At 40.6% G+C, this 18,785-nt stretch overlaps 1 protein-coding gene across 1 annotated transcript; it reads left to right on the forward strand.

Moving 5' to 3' along the window:
• Positions 1-6,540: 6,540 nt before the first annotated feature.
• Positions 6,541-18,470, forward strand: LOC132886513 (C-C chemokine receptor type 4-like). The gene is made up of 3 exons (XM_060921220.1): positions 6,541-6,625; positions 6,970-7,050; positions 16,801-18,470. Exons 2-3 carry the CDS (start codon positions 7,007-7,009, stop codon positions 17,813-17,815), a joined length of 1,059 nt encoding a protein of 352 aa, XP_060777203.1. The 5' UTR covers positions 6,541-6,625; positions 6,970-7,006; the 3' UTR covers positions 17,816-18,470.
• The last annotated feature ends 315 nt before the right edge of the window (positions 18,471-18,785 follow it).

The raw sequence follows: 18,785 nt of genomic DNA on the forward strand, positions 1-18,785 counted from the left end.
AACAGCAGTCATGAGATGTGAGATGCAGATACTCAACATCTGCTGGTGTTCTCCTAACAATCATCCTTATATGGAAAGAGCAGTTTGCTTCGCCTCTTCTGCTGCATCCATAACAGTGAAGTATCCTGTCAGCAGCTGCAGGCACTTACAGACACAGTCAAATCAAAATCAAATCAAGTTTATTTGTATAGCGCTTTTAACAATAAACATTGTCGCAAAGCAGCTTTACAGAATTTGAATGACTTGAAACATAAGCTAATTTTATCCCTAATCTATCCCCAATGAGCAAGCCTGTGGCGACGGTGGCAAGGAAAAACTCCCTCAGACGACATGAGGAAGAAACCTCGAGAGGAACCAGACTCAAAAGGGAACCCATCCGGATTTGGGCAACAACAGACAGCCTGACTATAATATTAACAGTTTTAACAGGTATAACCCTCAACTGTCCTCATGGGGCCGTCCTTCACAGGAGCGGTGCAATAAAACTCCGACCAGACACAGGGCACCAGGATGGATCAAGCAGGTCCGAGGGGCAGAAGAGGCCAGCATCTCAATCCCAGGATCAACATGTAACTCAGAGGGACAGATTGGGGGGGGAAGAGAGAGAGAAAGAAAACACAGGTTGTTAGGTATGCCCTAAAAATGACAAGTATTAAATCTGTGTGGTAGGCTCGCAGAGACGAGAGTCTTTACATCAGGCATAACACACAACAATGGCATGTTAATATGGTAAAAAATATCATGACCTGCTCTGGCGGGATGCTTGATTGGGTGATGGGAGCACACTCCTCAGCAATGATGAGATGCAGATGGGACCCTTAGGGCTGGCCAAGACAATTCAGTTACATTTCACCGGGTCTGGGACATGTGACAGAATGTCTGACGGCCGATTCCCTGCAGGCTACGATAGCCAGTCGAGGTCTCCACCCTCTCCACCAAAAGATTTCCTGTTGACTCCATGTAACTCAGAGGGACAGATGTGGGGTGGGGGGGAGGGAAAGAAAACACAGGTTGTTAGGTATGCCCAATGTCACCTGAATAAGTAGGAGCAGTATACATATTGCACCGAGTACAAGCAGGGACTCCAGCAACTAACTATGACAGCATAACTAAAAGGAGAGAGCCAGAAGGTAACACAGGCATGAGGGAGCCCTGGGACATAAAGCAGCCAGCCACTACACCGTCAACAAACTCGAGTGAGCAAGCGAGTGGGGACTGACAGCATCCATACATCCCAGTTTACCAAAACACTCTATGTCTGAGGACCCTCCAGATCTACTCCTTTACCTCATAAACACCATTAACAAAAGGCTTCACTAAGCAGATATGTTTTCAGCCTAGACTTAAATGCTGAGACTGTGTCTGATTCCCGAACATTACTTGGAAGGCTGTTCCATAACTGTGGGGCTTTGTAAGAAAAGGCTCTGCCCCCTGATGTAGCCTTCACTATACGAGGTACCAGCAGATAGCCTGCACCTTTTGATCTAAGTAGGCGTGGCGGGTCATAGAGGAGCAGAAGTTCACTCAGGTACTGTGGTGCGAGACCATTTCGTGCTTTAAAGGTCAATAGTAGTATTTTATAATCAATACGAAATTTGATTGGGAGCCAATGCAATGTGGATAAGACAGGCGTGATGTGGTCATATTTTCTAGTTCTAGTAAGGACTCTTGCTGCTGCATTTTGAACTAACTGGAGCTTGTTTATGCACTTATTAGAACATCCAGACAGTAAGGCATTACAATAATCCAACCTGGAGGTAACGAAAGCATGGACTAGTTTTTCTGCATCATGCAATGGCATTAAATTTCTTATCTTTGCAATATTTCTGAGATGAAAGAAAGCTATCCGGGTGATGTTATCAATGTGAGTTTCGAATGAAAGACTAGGGTCAATAATCACTCCGAGGTCTTTTACTGCTGCATGTGAAGAAACAGAAAGGCCATCCAGAGTCACTGTGTAATCAGAAAACTTACTTCTAGCTGTATGTGGTCCTAGCACAAGTACTTCAGTCTTGTCAGAGTTAAGCAGAAGGAAATTAATAAGCATCCAGTGTCTAATGTCCTTAACACATTCCTCAATTCTATTAAGCTGGTGTCTCTCATCAGGTTTTGCAGAGTCATACAACTGTGTGTCATCAGCATAACAGTGGAAACTAATACAATGTTTACGAATAATATCGCCCAGAGGTAACATATATAGAGAAAAAAGCAGTGGACCCAAGACAGAACCTTGTGGAACACCAAACTTTACCTCGGTACGTCTAGAAATATCACCATTTGTATCAACATACTGATAACGATCAGTTAGATAAGACCTGAGCCAGGAGAGGGCCATTCCCTTAACTCCCACAACATTTTCTAGTCTATCCAGAAGAATGGAATGATCAATGGTATCAAATGCTGCACTAAGGTCAAGCAACACAAGTAGCGAGACACAGCCCTGATCAGACGCCAACAGTAGGTCGTTTACCACTGGTCGATTTACTACTTTAACCAGTGCTCTCTCTGTGCTATGATGAGGTCTAAATCCTGACTGATACATTTCATGGATGTTATTCCTATGTAAATATGAGCATAACTGCTGTGCCACAGCTTTTTCAAGGATCTTGGAGATAAAGGGGAGGTTTGATATTGGCCGATAATTGGACAGCTGACAGGGATCAAGGTCAGGTTTTTTTAATCAGGGGTTTGATAACTGCTAGTTTAAAGGATTTGGGTACATAGCCAATCATAAGAGAAGAATTTATTATTTTTAGAAGCGGTTCAATTACTCCAGGCATTATCTGTTTGAATAGATGTGTCGGTAAGGGATCTAGTACGCAAGTTGAGGCTTTTGATGTAGAGATTAATGAAAGTAATTCAGTTTCTTTTAGGGGAGTAAAACATTCTAACTGATGATCTGATACAGTTATATTGTTAACTACAAGGTCACTTTCATTGTCTAACCTTAAATTAGTAGTTTGAATTTTTTGTCGGATATTCTCAATTTTGTCATTAAAAAAATTCATGAAGTCGTTGCTACTACATACTGCAGGTGTGCATGTGTTGATAGTGGACTTATTCCTGGTTAATTTTGCTACAGTATTAAATAGGAATCTAGGATTATTTTTGTTATCTTCTATTAGGGAGGAGAAATATGTTGATCTCGCAGCACTAAGAGCTTTTCTATACTTCAGGAAGCTCTCCTTCCAAGCTAATTTGAACACTACCAATTTTGTTTGACGCCATTTACGTTCCAATTTTCGAGTGGTCTGTTTTAATGTGCGAGTGTCATCATTATACCAGGGTGCTAATTTTTTGTCTCTATTTTCCTTTTTAGAGGAGCTACATTATCTAAAGTATGGCGGAATGTTGACTCTAAGCATTCAGTTGCCTGATCAAGTTCTGCAGGGGCTGACAGTGACCCAATCAAAGTTGACAGCTCTGGGAGATCATTTATAAAGCTCTGTGCAGTAGTTGACGTGAAAGTACGTTTAATACAGTAGCGTGGTGAGGTGCATATATTATTACTCAGACATATCTTGAATGAGATGAGACAATGATCTGAGATAACTTCAGACTGTGGAAGTATGACTATATTATCTACATTTAATCTGAATGTTAGTATTAGATCAAGGGTGTGACCACCATTATGGGTCGGTCCTATGACATTCTGCTTAATCCCGACTGAGTCTAAGATGGACACAAACGCTGTTTTTAAAGGGTCTTCTGGGTTATCGAAGTGAATATTAAAATCTCCGACAACTAAAGCTTTGTCTAAGGAAATAACCAGATCTGAGATAAAATCTGCAAATTCAGAAAAAAACTCAGAATATGACCCCGGGGGCCTGTAAATAATAAGCAATGGAATTAACTGGGTAGACTTATTTTTCGAGGCTACATACATTATATGAGTATGAAGAACTTCAAATGTATTAAATTTATAACCAGGTTTTTGTGTTACACCGAGATAATCGTTATAAATAACCGCGACGCCTCCTCCTCTGCCAGTTAGACGAGGCTGGTATATATAACTGTATCCAGGAGGACTCACTTCATTTAATGCTATATATTCATTTGGCTTAATCCATGTTTCTGTTAAACACAGTACATTAAACTCCTGATCAGTAACGAGTTCATTAACCATTAGCGCTTTAGATGTAAGAGATCTAATATTTAATAGCCCCACGTTTAGATCAAAGGTGCTGGCAGCGGCTGTACAGTCAGTATGATCTAATTTTATATTGATTAGGTTACTGGAACAAACTCTCTGAAAATTTCTACCTTTTTGTTGAGCTCGGGGAACAGACACAGTCTCGATGTAGTGGGCCCTGAGTGACGACTCTGTGCAGCTAGCAGACAGTCGGTTTAGCCTGTTCGTCTGCTCCCTGGCCTTGGCTCTGGATTGTCAGAAATTAACTAGGCCTGTTCTGAGACTATGACCTATGCTGCAGGAAATGAGAGCAGTACCTTCCCGAATGGGATGGATACCGTCCCGCCCTAAGAGGCCAGCAGTGCCCTCAAAATTAGCCCAATTATCTATAAAGCCCACACTGTTTTCAGAGCACCACCTGGACAGCCAGCAGTTCAGCGACCATAACCTGCTGTAAGCTACATCGCCACGCCGCATTGGGATGGGGCCAGAGCATACTACAGCATCGGACATCGCCTTCGCTAATTTAAACACCTCTACAAAGTTACTCTTAGTAACCTCAGACTGACGAAGGCGTATATCATTAGCTCCTGCATGGATAACTATCTTTGAGAACCTGTGCTTGCCTAGGACCCTAAGATTACCTGCTATGTCCGGCGCCCTGGCTCCCGGTATACACCTGACTAAAGCTGCTGGTGCCCCTAAAGGCTGAGCTAATTTCACGTGCCGTATGATAGAGTCCCCTATAACCAGAGCTCTTTCAGGTTTCTCAGCAGGTGCATCACTAAGGAGAGCAAACCTGTTCGACACGTGACGCGGAGAGGAGTGGTGCTCCCGTGGGCGAGCCTCAGCAGTAGCTTTGGCTCTACGCTTATGCCGCCGAGCCGTCACCCATTCGCCCCGCTGTAAGGGCTCTAATGCCGGAGTTGGGGGATTGCTAACTCCACCTAGGGCGTCCAGACTTTCCCTAACAGAAACTACACTGTTCTCACGCTCACTAACCTGCTCTAAAGCCTGGACACGCGCTTCTAGCACTGTAATCTTCTCCGTCAGAGAGCTAACTAATCTGCACTTATCACAAGTAAAGCTAATAAAGCTATCGCTAGTGACGGAGGAAGAATGACTAAACATCCTGCACTCAGCACACTGAACACAGTTGCAGGGGAGAGCAGGTGCATCACAAACTAGCAGCCAAATCCAAATCGTGAAATGAGAAGCAGAGTCAGGTTCAGACAACGGGTCAGTCGATTCATGAACAGAGTGTCAGAGGAATATAACTAGCTCAGAGTATGAGTGTAAACAAAAGCAGGGTCAACATAACAGAAGTCAGCACGGGAAACAAAACGGCTTGGTATGATCAGGTGCAGAGACATGGGATGATACTTCGCACTGAGGGTTTGTGGTTGTGGTCCTTACACAGTGTGACGACTTGATTGTGATGTGGAACAGGTGCGGCGGTAATCAGAACTTGGGAGAGTGAGGGTGCTTTGGCACTTGCGAATTGTAGTCCATGGTGGCCATGTTTGAAGGCTGCCATGAATTCAGATTACGAGCACTATTCATGACAGGGTGCCAATAATTGTGGAGGGCACTGTATGCAATTCCAGATTCACTGACCAATTCCCACCTCACACAATCACTATGTGATCATTAGATCACATATGAGCCTATTGAATTTGACTGCTTGTCTTTGTTATGCAATGCTACTTTACTTTTTATTCACTACTGAAATGCTGGGAAATTCAGTTTATCTGTACTCAAAAGAAATGTACTGCCTCATATCTCATTACTGCAAGTTTTCTTGAGGCATTAGTAAGCTCAGTTGTGTGAAGGAAATTTAGTGAATGAACATCCCTATTCTCTGTGTTTGTGTGTTGAGCTCAAGTGTACTGAGAAAAGTTGCTTTTCCCACATGCTGTAATTGCCTTTCTGTGCTCTTGGCTGGTGATAAGCAGGGCATCTGAGTTCTCCCTAACCACGCATCCGCCTGCACATCCCAGAGCATGCCAGGTGCACGCTTTAACAAAGCTTCATATAAAATCTTGAGCCAATCACGTACAGACGCGAGCAGTAAGCCAATGTCTTTAGAGTATAATAGATAACAGTCACTAAGACGCAACTCAGAGTACGCACTCCGGGCATTACTTGAAGTGGTGTCTTCTTTTTCTTCTTCTTTTTCCTTTCCTGTTTTATATCTCTGTTTTATATAATCTACGATAATAAATAACTGAAAAGATAACTGTTAAGTGTTCTGAAGTGTTTCTTAGAAGTTTCCATTACAGTTGTTAATGTAACCACATCCCAAGTGCTGCTGCATATGAGAGCATTAGCTGTTAGCTGGGCAAACTAATGAAGAATGGAAAAAGTCATGCATGTCAGTGTATACAGTACCCCATTACACGTCACAAAAGCAGAAGTATGAAAACCAAACCCTCAAGCAGCAACATCACATTTCAGTTTTCACACTGATTTACAAAGGATAAGCCTATATCTGTGAGTATATGGTGGCAGTGTTGCCCCAGATAGTTGCACTTATTTTTTTTTTTAATAATTGATTATCTGCAATGTAAGTGCTGATTTCTGTGTGTTATTGATTTTATTAATTGCTGTATGCATTAATCTTGATCTCTGTGTCTTCTCTGGTTCATCTTCTTAGCTAAGATGTTCACTTTAAGTACAGACTCTGCAATTAAGCAATGTATTGACTTTTTTTTTTTAGCTGACTTGATCACATGTTACACAATCTCTTATTTATTTGCTGTGACAGGTTGTTTACCCAGCCTTAAAAATTGCTTAATGAACTGTTTCACCTTTTTTTTTTGTTTATTTAACCACAGCATGACTATTTAGACGGTTTCATGTGGAGTGGAAAAGATGTCAAACACCAGCAGTGTTCTTTGGGATGTCACAACAACCAGGTGAAATCATACTATGTTCAGAGTTTATGAACACCTGGGATTTTTGATCATTAAAAAAGAGAATGCAATTTAGTTGAAATTTTCCCACACTAAGCCTTCCTAGCACATTTATAAGTGATGTATAAACATTTTTTAAATAATTTCTGGTTGATTTGTCTTTGCTTGAAAGAGAACAGATAATCCATCAATTACCATGTTCACTGAAATTTGGTTGATTGGTTGATGAAACATTTTTACTTTGTCTTTCCGAAGAGCACATTCATGAATTATTGAGAAATGTTCTACAAAAGTTTCAACTTGTCAGCTTACATTTGGGGAAGCGTATTTACTGCATTTGCTTGTAAACAGAGCAAAGAAAAATATACAGAAGTATCTTTACAATATGACAAAACTTATTTGTGAAGTCCATATTCTGACTGAATGAATTATTTTAATGGTTTTAATTGAAAGTGGTAATCACATTTTGCATTTATAGCAATGCCATCTGCTATTATGCAAAATGTGATTTTGCATTTACAGCAATTCCATTTGCATTATACCTTATCCAACTTTCAAAACTAATAGCTTGTAAGATAAGAATAAAAAATTACATTAACATTACTGATAAGTCGATTGATAATGACAATCAAAAACTTGTTCCCTGCCCTCTTCAAGAAAAGACAAAGTGACATGTAATCTTTAGTGTTGTTATATTTTGTAATAAGTTTTGATATAAGCCTTTTGTTAATTCTCCTGTGCTGCTTTATAAAAGATTTGTGCATAGCTTATAAATGTGGTATAAAGGCTCCATGTAAAAATAAATATACATTGTAATAAATCGTATAGTTATAGCACAAATAGTATAAATAGTGTGTGTGTGTGTGTGTGTGTGTGTGTGTGTGTGTGTGTGCATATAAAATAAATACCTATAAAAATTCTAAAAAATTTTACCTTAAAAAAAAATTGTTACCAAAAAATGTACATGCTTCCTGTGTTTATCTGATTTATCAATTTGTTTGTGCAAGCTGATGACATTTACTGAATAGGATGTGGTAGAAAGAATACTTTATCAAGATTAGATGTGCTGCTGAGCTATTTCTCTACTTTCTACTATTAGTACTCTATAATAATCTACTACTGTTTATTGTTTCTGAATCTTATGAAAGAATTTTAAATGAAGAAATTTAAGTTTATATAAAAAGGTCGTTTTGGCAAAGCAAAATGTTAGCTATTGTTCTTCCAAATAACTAGCTGTTGTGGGTTTTTGAGGAAGATAACAACCATTGGTATTATTTAATGAGCAAAAATTATGCAGGGATCTGATTCTTCCAAATTAATCTGGAATTCAGGATTTTCCGACCTGAAAATGTGACCCTACGTGAAACATGAAGATCCATTAAGGGGGGGGGGTATGAGCTGATGTATCTATAGGCTGAAGTATATGAAGTTTTTTTTTCCTTTTCATGTATCCTCAAGGATGTTTGTTTGCAATCAGCTTGAGCTCAACATGCCAAATTCAACACCTGTGCAGATGCAAGGATAGATGTTTTAAGGACAGTCCCCCTTCCCAAGCTAATGCACCTGCATACCCTAGTCACATGTGTGTGTCAGTGCTAACCTACACCAATCAGCAATAAAATTGAAAATACTGACGAGTGAATTACGTTATGTTGTTACAATGGCACAATGGCACCTGATAAGGGGTGGGATATATTAGGCAGCAAGATAACAGTCAGTTCTCAAAGTTGATGTGTTGGAAGCAGGAAAAATGGGTAAGCATAAGGATATGAGTGACTTTGACAAGGGTCAAATTGTGATGGCCAGATGACTGGGTCTGAGCATCTTCAAAGTGGCACATCTTGTGGGGTGTTCCCAGTATGCAGTGTTTTGTCCCTACCAAAAGTGGTCCAAGGAAGGACAACCGGTGAACCGGCGACAGGGTCATGGGTGTTGAAGGCTCATGGATTTGCATGGGGCATGAAGGCTAGCCCATATGGTCCAATCCCACAGAAGAGCTACTGTAGCACAAACTGCTGAAAAAGTTAATGCTGGCTAAAACAGAAAGGTGTCAGCATTAACTTTTTTCAGCAGTTTATGCTACAGTAGCTCATCCATGGGATTGGACCTTATGCAGGGGTGATAGCGTACCGCGGCGCCGGAAAATAAAAAATCTAGTTCGCCCATTATCCTGTGTCATTCTGAGATGCGCAGATAGACAGTAAAGGGAATTCCCTTTACTGTCTATCTGCGCATCTCAGAATGACACAGGATAATGGGCGAACTAGATTTTTTTTTTTTTCCGGCGCCGCGGTACGCCGGAAATCCGGCGCGGCACGCTATCACCCCTGCTTATGGTCTAGCCTTTGTGCCCAATGCGAATCAATGAGCTTTGGCCACCCATGACGCTGTCACCCATGCTCAATGTGGATATTTAAGCAAGCACTTTATCTCCCAGTGCAAATTCATGTAGCCGTGCTGCCCTATTATACAGCCAGGATTGCCATTCTTGCACCTGTAGCAAAATCTCCTGGGTGAAGTGACTCAGCATATGGAGTTTTGCTCTCAGGTCAAGAATGTACTGAATTTCATTTTTACTATTAGAAGGTCCCTCCTCCCAATTTTCTGTGATGACATCTAGGATGCCTCAAGGTTTGCAACCATACAATAATTCAGATGGGGAAAATCCTGTTGAGGCTTGCAGGACTTCTCACACTGCAAATAAAAGGGAGTTCATCCACTGGTTCCAATTTCTAGCATCCCCATGAACAACCTTCTGAATCATGCTTGTAAATGTTTGATTAAATCATTTGCCCAGCCCATCCATTTGTGGACAGTAAACACTGGGACAAATCAATTTAATCCCCAGTAATTCATACAGTTCACGAAGTGTGCATGATATGAATGTTGTGCCTTGATCAATCAGGATTTCTTTTGGAATTCTGACTTGGGAGATAACTGTATTCTAGGCAGCCATGGCCTAAAGGTTAAAGCAGCCTTGGGCCCAAAGGATCGCTGGTTTGATTCCCTTTGAGCAAGACACCTAACCCCCAACTGTTCCCCAGGCCATGGGCATATGTATGTACTTGTTGTACGTCACTCTGGATAACAGCATCTGCTAAATGCCTGTAATCTAATCCCAGTGCAATAATATAAATGCAAATTACCTAAAATTTCTCATCATCCACCTTTCCTTCATCTTCAAACTACTTTCAGTTTAGCATATTAGCATCAAGGAATTTTCAAAGCATTGCAGGGATATTTATGAATGACTGATTTGTTAATTTCAAAATGCCTATGTGGCCATCTAAGCATGAAAGATGTTTGTGATTTTTGTAGTCTGTGAGAAGCCCTATTCATATTTGCATTACTAGTGGCCTTCTGTATATGAGTAGTAAATATCAAAATAGTTCAGTTGAAAGGAAACATCATCATGGCACCATCTGTCTCAAAAGACAATGGTATCTGCTTCAAGGAGGACAAACTTAGCGTTGGCATTTTTTCGTGTGGCTAATTAACCCAATTCTAGCACATCACCAATGATTGCAATTAGGACATATGAAGTTCTGATTTATTATTTCATCATCAGCTGATCTGGGCCAGTTGTGTCTTCTATGTCGCTTTTCTTGTTAGTGTTCTGCTCGAGCACAGTCACTCACCACAAAGCTCTATCAGCAGCAACATCCTGCCACTCAGGAAGGCTCAGTCCACAAACATTAAGATCTTTTTTACAAACATTTTTGAACCTGAGCTTAGGCCTTCCCACTGGCCTCTTTCCTTCAGCAAGTTCTCTATAGAGAAATGCCTTTGGAATCCTCTCATCTTTCATTTTACTGACATGTCCTAGCCAGCAAAAGTGTTGCTGGAGGAGCATGGAATGAATGCTGGTGAGCTTTGCACAGTTCATGATCTCAATACCAAGTATTTTGTCAGTCCAGCGTATACCAAGAATATGCCTCAAACAGCGCATAAAGAAAAAGTGTTGAGTCTATTAGCTTGCCTTGCATAAATCAGCCAAGTTTCATTACCATACAACAAAGTACTCAGGACACATGTTTCAAACACTCTGATCTTGGTATTTTGGGTCAATTTAGGACTTTTCCATACTCTCTTTTGAAGTCTGCCCAGAGTAGTAGCAGCTTTGCTTATTCTGATATCTAGTTCAGTATCAAGAGACAGAGTATCAGTTACAGTGGAACCTAGATAAGTAAACGTATGCACAGTCTCAAGGGTATGGTCCTCAATAGTAATCATGGAAGGTTCTTCACAATCCTGTCCCAGAATTTGTTTTTTTTTTTTTGCTTGTTTGTTTGTTTGTTGTTTCAAGCTGATGGGGAGTCCAAACTCTTTGCATGCAACATAAAATTTGTTGATGAGAATCTGAAGTTCTTCCTCGCTGTAGGCAGCCAGTGCTGAATCATCACCAAACAGCATTTCACAAATCATGAACTTCTGAACCTTACGCTTGGATCTGAGTCCTGAGAGATCAAAGAGATTACCAGCAGTGTGGGTGTGCAAGAATATTCCCTCTTCATCCAATGGAAAAGCAAACTTCAGAAGCATTGAAAAGAAAATTCCAAACAAAGTTGGTGCCAGAACACACCCTTGCTTCACACCACTCTTGATCTCAAAAGGACTGGAGGTATCCCCATTAAATTCAACAACACTCTTCAGATCAACATGAAATGATTTGATAACTGCAAGCAACTTAGGTGGACAACCGAGCTTCCTAAGAAGTTTAAACAAGCCATCCCTACTCACAAGATCAAATGCTTTGGTGAGGTCGATGAAAGCAAGATATAGGAGGTTTCTGCTGTTCCCTGCACTTTTCCTGCAGCTGTCTGAGGGAGAATACCATGTCTATAGTAGACCTTTCTGCTCTGAAGCCACACTGGGATTCAGGATACACACGTTCTGCTATGGACTGAAGTCTTTTCAGGCATATCTTTGCAAAGGCTTTTCCAGTAATGCTGAGGATAGAGATGCCACAATAGTTATTGCAGTCACTGCATTCTTGTGACAATCCTTGCATTCTTCATATCTTGTATCCTTCCCTCCAACATTTGCTCAAGAGATGATGTAACTTCTCCAGCAACACAGGTTTGCCACATTTCAGGAGCTCAGCTGGGATACAATCTTGACCTGTGACTTTATTATACAGTCAATTATTATGCATTTATTATACAGTCAATTCTTCAAGAGATGGCTCAGTATCAAGATCTGTCATGATTGGCAAATCTCCAAGCACTTCCAATGCTGCATTGGAGACCACATTCTCTCTGGAGTACAACTCTAGATAGTGTTCAACTCATTTTTCCATCAGCTTTTGATGATCTTTGATAAGTTCACCGTCCAAGTCCTTGAGAGGAGCAATTCTCTTCACAGTTGGTCAAATGGCTGTCTTGATGCCATCAGACAAGGCTGAAGCATTGCCTGTTTGGGAAGCCTTTTCAATGTCATCACAAAGCTTCAACCAGTATTGATTAGTACATCTTCTAGCTGCTCTCTGTACTACACTTCTTGCCTGATGCAGATGTTGAAGGTTCTTCTGTGAGGGATTAGCTTTGTGTTTGAGGTAAGCATTGTGTTTGAGGTAAGCATTGAGGTCTTCAAATGATGCCTCAAACCAGTCTTCATTCTGGTGTTTCTTGCAACCAAATGTGGCAGTTGCTGTGTCATATATAGTTGTCTTTAACATGTTCCAGGTCTCTTCAATCAAGTCACTCATTCGCAAAGAACCAAGCTTTGTTTCAACTTAGTCAAGAAATCCAACAACCTTGTCAGGATTTTGGCACTGAGAAGTGTTGATCTTCTTCTTTCCTGTTATCTTTGATCAGTGTATTTTCTTTGGGGTAATTTTCAATTTGCTGCAATTTGTGATACAGCATGGGCTGTATCACAGTCTGTGCTGTGATATAATCTAGTGTTTTGCACATCACACAAGTCAGATCTTTGAGAGAAGACTAAATCTAGTTGATGCCAGTGTCCAGACCTAGGGTGCCTCCAAGAAACCTTGTACCTTGGTCAAGATTGAAAGAATGTTTGTGACACATAAACCATGCTGCAAACATAGCTCAAGTAATCACTGCCCATTTTCATTCATGTTACCAATGCCAAAGTGCCAAAGACAAGTAGGCCAAGTGTCATAATCATTACCAACCTTAGCATTGAAGTCACCTACCACATACAGCTTTTCATTGCTAGAAATTCCAGCTAACACAGCATGCAATTCATCATAGAACTGATCTTTCAAGGACTGCTCAGATGACAGGGTGGGAGCATAAACATTCACAATGGTGATGGGACCATTAGCGATATCAAGAACTAGGATAGAGATACAGTCATTTCCGGTGGGGTTCTGTATTCTATTCAACAAGGAGTTCCTAATGGCAAATCCAGTGCCATGTTGTCTAGGTTCATCCTTACTTTTACCATTCCAGAAGAAAGTATTTGCTCTTTTCACCTAGATCTGAGAGATGTGTTTCTTGAAGACCAGCAATACCAGAGTTCAACTTTGAGAGTTCCTCATCAATGACTGCTGCCTTTCTGACATCTTCAACTTGTGTGAGGTCATCAGTGATACCGGGGCACATGGTCCTTACATTCCATGTGGTCAGTCCAAATGTGAATTTCTTTTTGTCTGGTGCATGTCTTATGGTCCACTTGTCAGGCAAAACCTTTAGCCCCAGGCACCCACTGGGGCAGGCAGATCATGGCAGGTCAGCACCTTATTGGCCAGGGGCTGCCCAGCTAGGACAGGTGGTAGCTGACCAGTGAGGTAAAAGTACCTCACCCATTGTCAGAGATGACCTGTGACGCCCATGTTTTATGCCAGTCAAACTTGGACTTATAACCCGTAACTGCCATCTCCCGCGTTGTGTCCTCATGTTTGCACACAAAGCTAGAGTGTCCTCTCCAGGGCAGAAAGCCAGGGCAGAAATAAGGAGGACTGACTTGCCCATGCTGTAATCCCCCTCTCTCAGCATCTCAAGTGTGACCTGAAGGAAAGGCAAGGGCCAATATATCCGGCACTTGTTCAGCTGCAGAAGCTGCCAGAGAGGTATTCTGTGAATAAGAAAACTGCCTATCGGGACTTCTATCTGGTGTTTGAATTTGGGGTACACCTCCCCTAGACCAACTGCCAGATGGCTGATGAGTTTGATCAATCTTTCTCCATAACAGGATTCTATTTAACACAGACACATTTTAGGCCTTTTTTTTTTTTGCATATTTATTTAATCTGTGTTGTTTTTCCTATCTACTGTGCAATATCTTTGAAAACTAGAAGGGGAACTCAATAGAGTGCATACATCTGCCAAGCCACAGATTCGGATTTACATCAAAATCTAATCAATTCTTCCTTGGCCCATGGGTCACCTTTCCTCAAAATTTCATCAAAATCCATTCATTACTTTTTGAGTTATGTTGGAAAAAGTAAAAAAAAAATCCTAGATCCACATTCATATCCAAATTTGCATCAAAATCTAGCCAATGGTTCCTTAGCCCATTGCCCACCTTTCCTCAGAATTTCATCATAATCTGTTCACTACTTCTTGAGTTATGTTGGGAATGAAGGAGAAAACATAACCTCTTCCAACAAAATTGGCAGAGGCAATAATCAAGAGTTTAAACTTTCGGTTTGTTATTGTGGATATTCCATGTGTGTGTGAAAAATCAGCCCCACTGCAAAATAATAGGACATTTATTTAAGTCAAGGCACAGATAGTGGCATAACTTGAAAACAGTCAATATTAAATAATGCTCATGAAATTGTAATGTATATGGGACATAATTTGTTTTTAACTGCTTAATTTGACTTGTCAAATAAATAAAATAATGTCATTGTTTTGGTTAATTCAATGTGCTGTCTTTGCTATAGTTTGAAGGATAAGCTGACAAAGTGCTCATCTGCGATGCATGCACCTCACTTTAAGTGCTGTTCATAATTTTGTCGATACACTAATTTGGTCCCAAAGATAAGCAGTGTCTCTAGTTAAGATGCAAACTCCTCCAAAATACTCCATGTTACAAGGACTTTAAAGGGCTGATACATTTAAATGATTAAATAATATTGGCATATATTAAATATTGAATATTGGCATTCCACACCTCAGGAGTAACTCACAAAAGACTCTTGGCTCTCTACTTTCATCATCAGCACATCAACTGACTATACTTCTGTCATTGAGCCTGAAATATGTGACAATGAAGAGCATGCAAGCCATTTTCTTCCAGTGCTCTCAGACATCTGACTAGTACTTAAAGCAGATACACAGAACCTTTATTTTCAAATAAGTTTGAGTGGATAGTATCTCCATCCTTGACTCTTGTATGCTGCATAAATGGAAATAGATAGATAGATAGATAGATAGATAGATAGATAGATAGATAGATAGATAGATAGATAGATAGATAGATAGATAGATTTTTTTTGAGAGTTAAAATCAACCGCAAAGTTGGCATTTGAGCTGCCCCACTGAGCTAGCCTTCCCTGAGTGCATGACATCACTGCGGTAACCAGTTTTAAGGCCAAGGCCTTTTACAGCGATAGACCAAAGTCATATAAATAAAAATTTATGGTGAAAATAAGAAAAACCGTGACTGACTTGCTCAACTAAGACTGATATGACTTCATTGATTGTGGGTTGACTCTTATTAAAACAGGATAGGTGTTATAACTTATGCAACATACATGTACATGCATGCATTTTCACTGATAAAATGTAAAAGGCTAATTAAATAATCAGATGAAATGAGACAATCACATTCTGAAGCAAATTAAATAATTTTATATCGGCAACTTAAACACACAATACAAGTTACATGTATTAATCTAAATGCAGGTAAAGAACGTGTTGTTTTTGATGTTTTTTTTTTATCCGAATGAGAGTCGGAGCTTACCCATCTGTGTTCTCGCTTCTTGAAGGCCGATCTTGTGGCCGATTGTTTTGAAACAATCTGACTTTCAGTTGATTGTTCAGTTCTCCATTTATTCACTTCTTCCATGTAAGGGTGAGATGGCAGCAATATCCAGTTTAGAAATAAGACGGCTGGTCCATTCATTCTCTTCATCCTGTGTATTCCGCCATTACTGCTCGGCTCAGGCAATTACTAAAACCCGGGACGGAATGGGATGTCACCGGTTTTAGCAACAACCGCAGGGAGGTCACTGCCCAAGCGATATGTCCCGTCCCGTTCCGTCCCGGGTTTTAGCAACAACCCTCAGCTCACTCTGGGAGGACTGGTGCAACTGAACTCACTTTCCTTTTAAAAAAAAAAGTCCCGTCCCATTCCGTCCCAGATTTTAGCAACAACCCTTTCATCTTTGCAGTTTGAACATTATTGGGCCATGAATGCAACGTAAATCCACCTTCTGTAATGTTGCTTTTTCGGCCAAAAACACATCTACGTGGCATGGCGATAAATTAGCTCAAAATGGAGGATTAGAGTTGCAGTCAGCTCTGTGTTTTAGTATAGCGGAAATGGTGATGAGACCGATAGACTTCCTGTTGTGACGTTATGGATGTCAAGGTCATTCACTCAGACCGCTACCTATATAAATCACTTTAATCGTAAAAATTACTATATTAGATTTATTGTTAGCACTTAAAACTATTCCTGTGCCATTCTTGAGGTCTCAAGGCATTTATGAATGAAAGTGAGGCCATGGCTCTGCATATACACCAAGTCTGAAGTTATGTCTGAAGTCTGAATACCTGTGTGCACAATTCTCCTGCAATTCTCATGTAGTAACCCTCTCCTTATTGTTTGCAGCACAACACCCTTTAATGACGATTTTCCGGAACCATGTGATTATGGAACCCATGCAAGCCATTTTCTCCCAGTGCTTTACTCCCTGTTCTTCATGGTGGGCTTCCCGGGAAATATGCTGGTGCTGTGGGTGATCCTGAGAGGTGCTCAGATGAAAAGCATGACTGACGTGTCTCTCCTGAACCTGGCCATTGCTGACCTCCTACTCATCTTTTCTCTCCCCTTCCTGGCTCACTATGCCCAAGGTCCCTGGGTTTTTGGTGATGCCATGTGCACAGTGGTCCTTGGTGTGTACTACATTGGATTTTATGCTGGCATTTTCTTTATTGTGCTGATGAGCATCGACAGATACTTGGCTATTGTCCATGCTGTGTTTGCCTTGAGAATCCGAACAAAGGCTAATGGGATTTTAGCAAGCATGGCGATTTGGATTATAGCGATTGCATCATCATTTCCTGAGCTACTGTATATTGGAGTTATAAATGGCTCAGAAAAAATTTGCAGTGCTTATCCAGGAGAAAATCACGACGCACACAATAATGCAAGAAGTGTAGCTTTCATTAAAATGAATGTTTTGGGCCTGCTAATTCCGCTGAGTATTGTGGGATTTTGCTACTCAATGGTACTGCGGCAGCTTCAGATGGTTCGTAATTCCAAGAGACTGGCCGTTCGTCTTGTTGTTGCGGTCATGGTAGTCTTCTTCTGCTGTTGGACACCATACAACATTGCAGCATTCCTCAAAGCACTGGAATTGTGGGAAATCCTGGCCACAAACTGTGAGTCAAGTAAAAGGATCCAGCTGATGCTGCAAGCCACTGAAGCTGTGGCATACTCGCACAGCTGCCTCAATCCATTCCTCTACGTGTTTGTGGGTGAAAAGTTCAGGAAGCACATCGCTAGGCTCCTCCTCCAGACACCATGCATCCATGTGCAGTGTATGAAGCGCTACGTGACCCGGGCTGCAGCCTCTGTGTATTCACAGACCACAAGTGTGGACGAACGCTCAGCTGGTGTCTGAATGCTGGAGGAACATGAAATCTTATTGTACAACTCCACTTATAAATGCACATTAATTTTATATGTATTGATGAAAAATCACAATGTGTATTTGCATGCTTTATATATTCCTGCATGTAGTTAAATAAAGAATGCCCCTAAACTGTTCTTTTCATTGGGGTGGTACCCATATGTATTATCCACCTATATAGTAAAGCTAGTGTCTATAGCGCATATAGTGTATCTTTTTAAGGTAGATTTTACATAATTGAACTGTAATTGCATCTGAGAGTAAAGCATGGATGATACATGATTTTAAATAATGCCCACACCTATACAAGATTGTTGTTGATTGACTGAAATGTTGTTTTTGCACGTCGTCAGAAATCACCACCATAAATACTGGAGGCAGTATAGTACCATGTGACTTACTTTACAGTCTAAAATTGTGTCTAAAATCTAACAAATATACATTACTGATAGCTACTGAGTACTAATGCTAATCATTTTCCTCCTTGTGGTTAGTGTTTCTCTGTGGATTCACAGACCACAAGTGTGGACAAACGCTCAGGTGCCATCTAATTGATGGACGAACATGAAGTCATATTGTACAATTCCACTTACAAATGCACATTCATTTTATACGTACTGGTAAAAATAACATAACGTATTTGCATGCTTTATATATCCCTGCATGTAGGTAAATACAGAACACCATAACATGCTCCTAAACCTTTCCTTTTCTTTTCGTTTTGTATTAACCACCTAGAAATATGAATATAGTGAATATATATTTTAATACCTGCAATTATATATTTTTAAGAGAGATTTTACATAATTGAACTTTAATTGCATTTTTGAGTAAAGCATGGGTTATACTTAATTTTAAATATGCATAGAACTCCATAGTGATGCTAAATTCAGCCGACACCGTGGAATCCAACGCTTCAACTGTCAAGTGGGACCATCTACGGTCCTCTATCTACAAAACA

The sequence above is a fragment of the Neoarius graeffei genome, chromosome 5 (genome assembly GCF_027579695.1).
Source record: "Neoarius graeffei isolate fNeoGra1 chromosome 5, fNeoGra1.pri, whole genome shotgun sequence".
Classification (NCBI taxonomy): Eukaryota; Metazoa; Chordata; class Actinopteri; order Siluriformes; family Ariidae; genus Neoarius; species Neoarius graeffei.

Excerpts from the sequence above, each read along its gene's own strand:
- LOC132886513 (XM_060921220.1), top strand. The coding sequence starts at position 7,007 with ATGTCAAACACCAGCAGTGTTCTTTGGGATGTCACAACAACCAG. Across the intron at positions 7,051-16,800 it reads TGGGATGTCACAACAACCAG|CACAACACCCTTTAATGACG; the intron begins GTGAAATCATAC and ends TATTGTTTGCAG.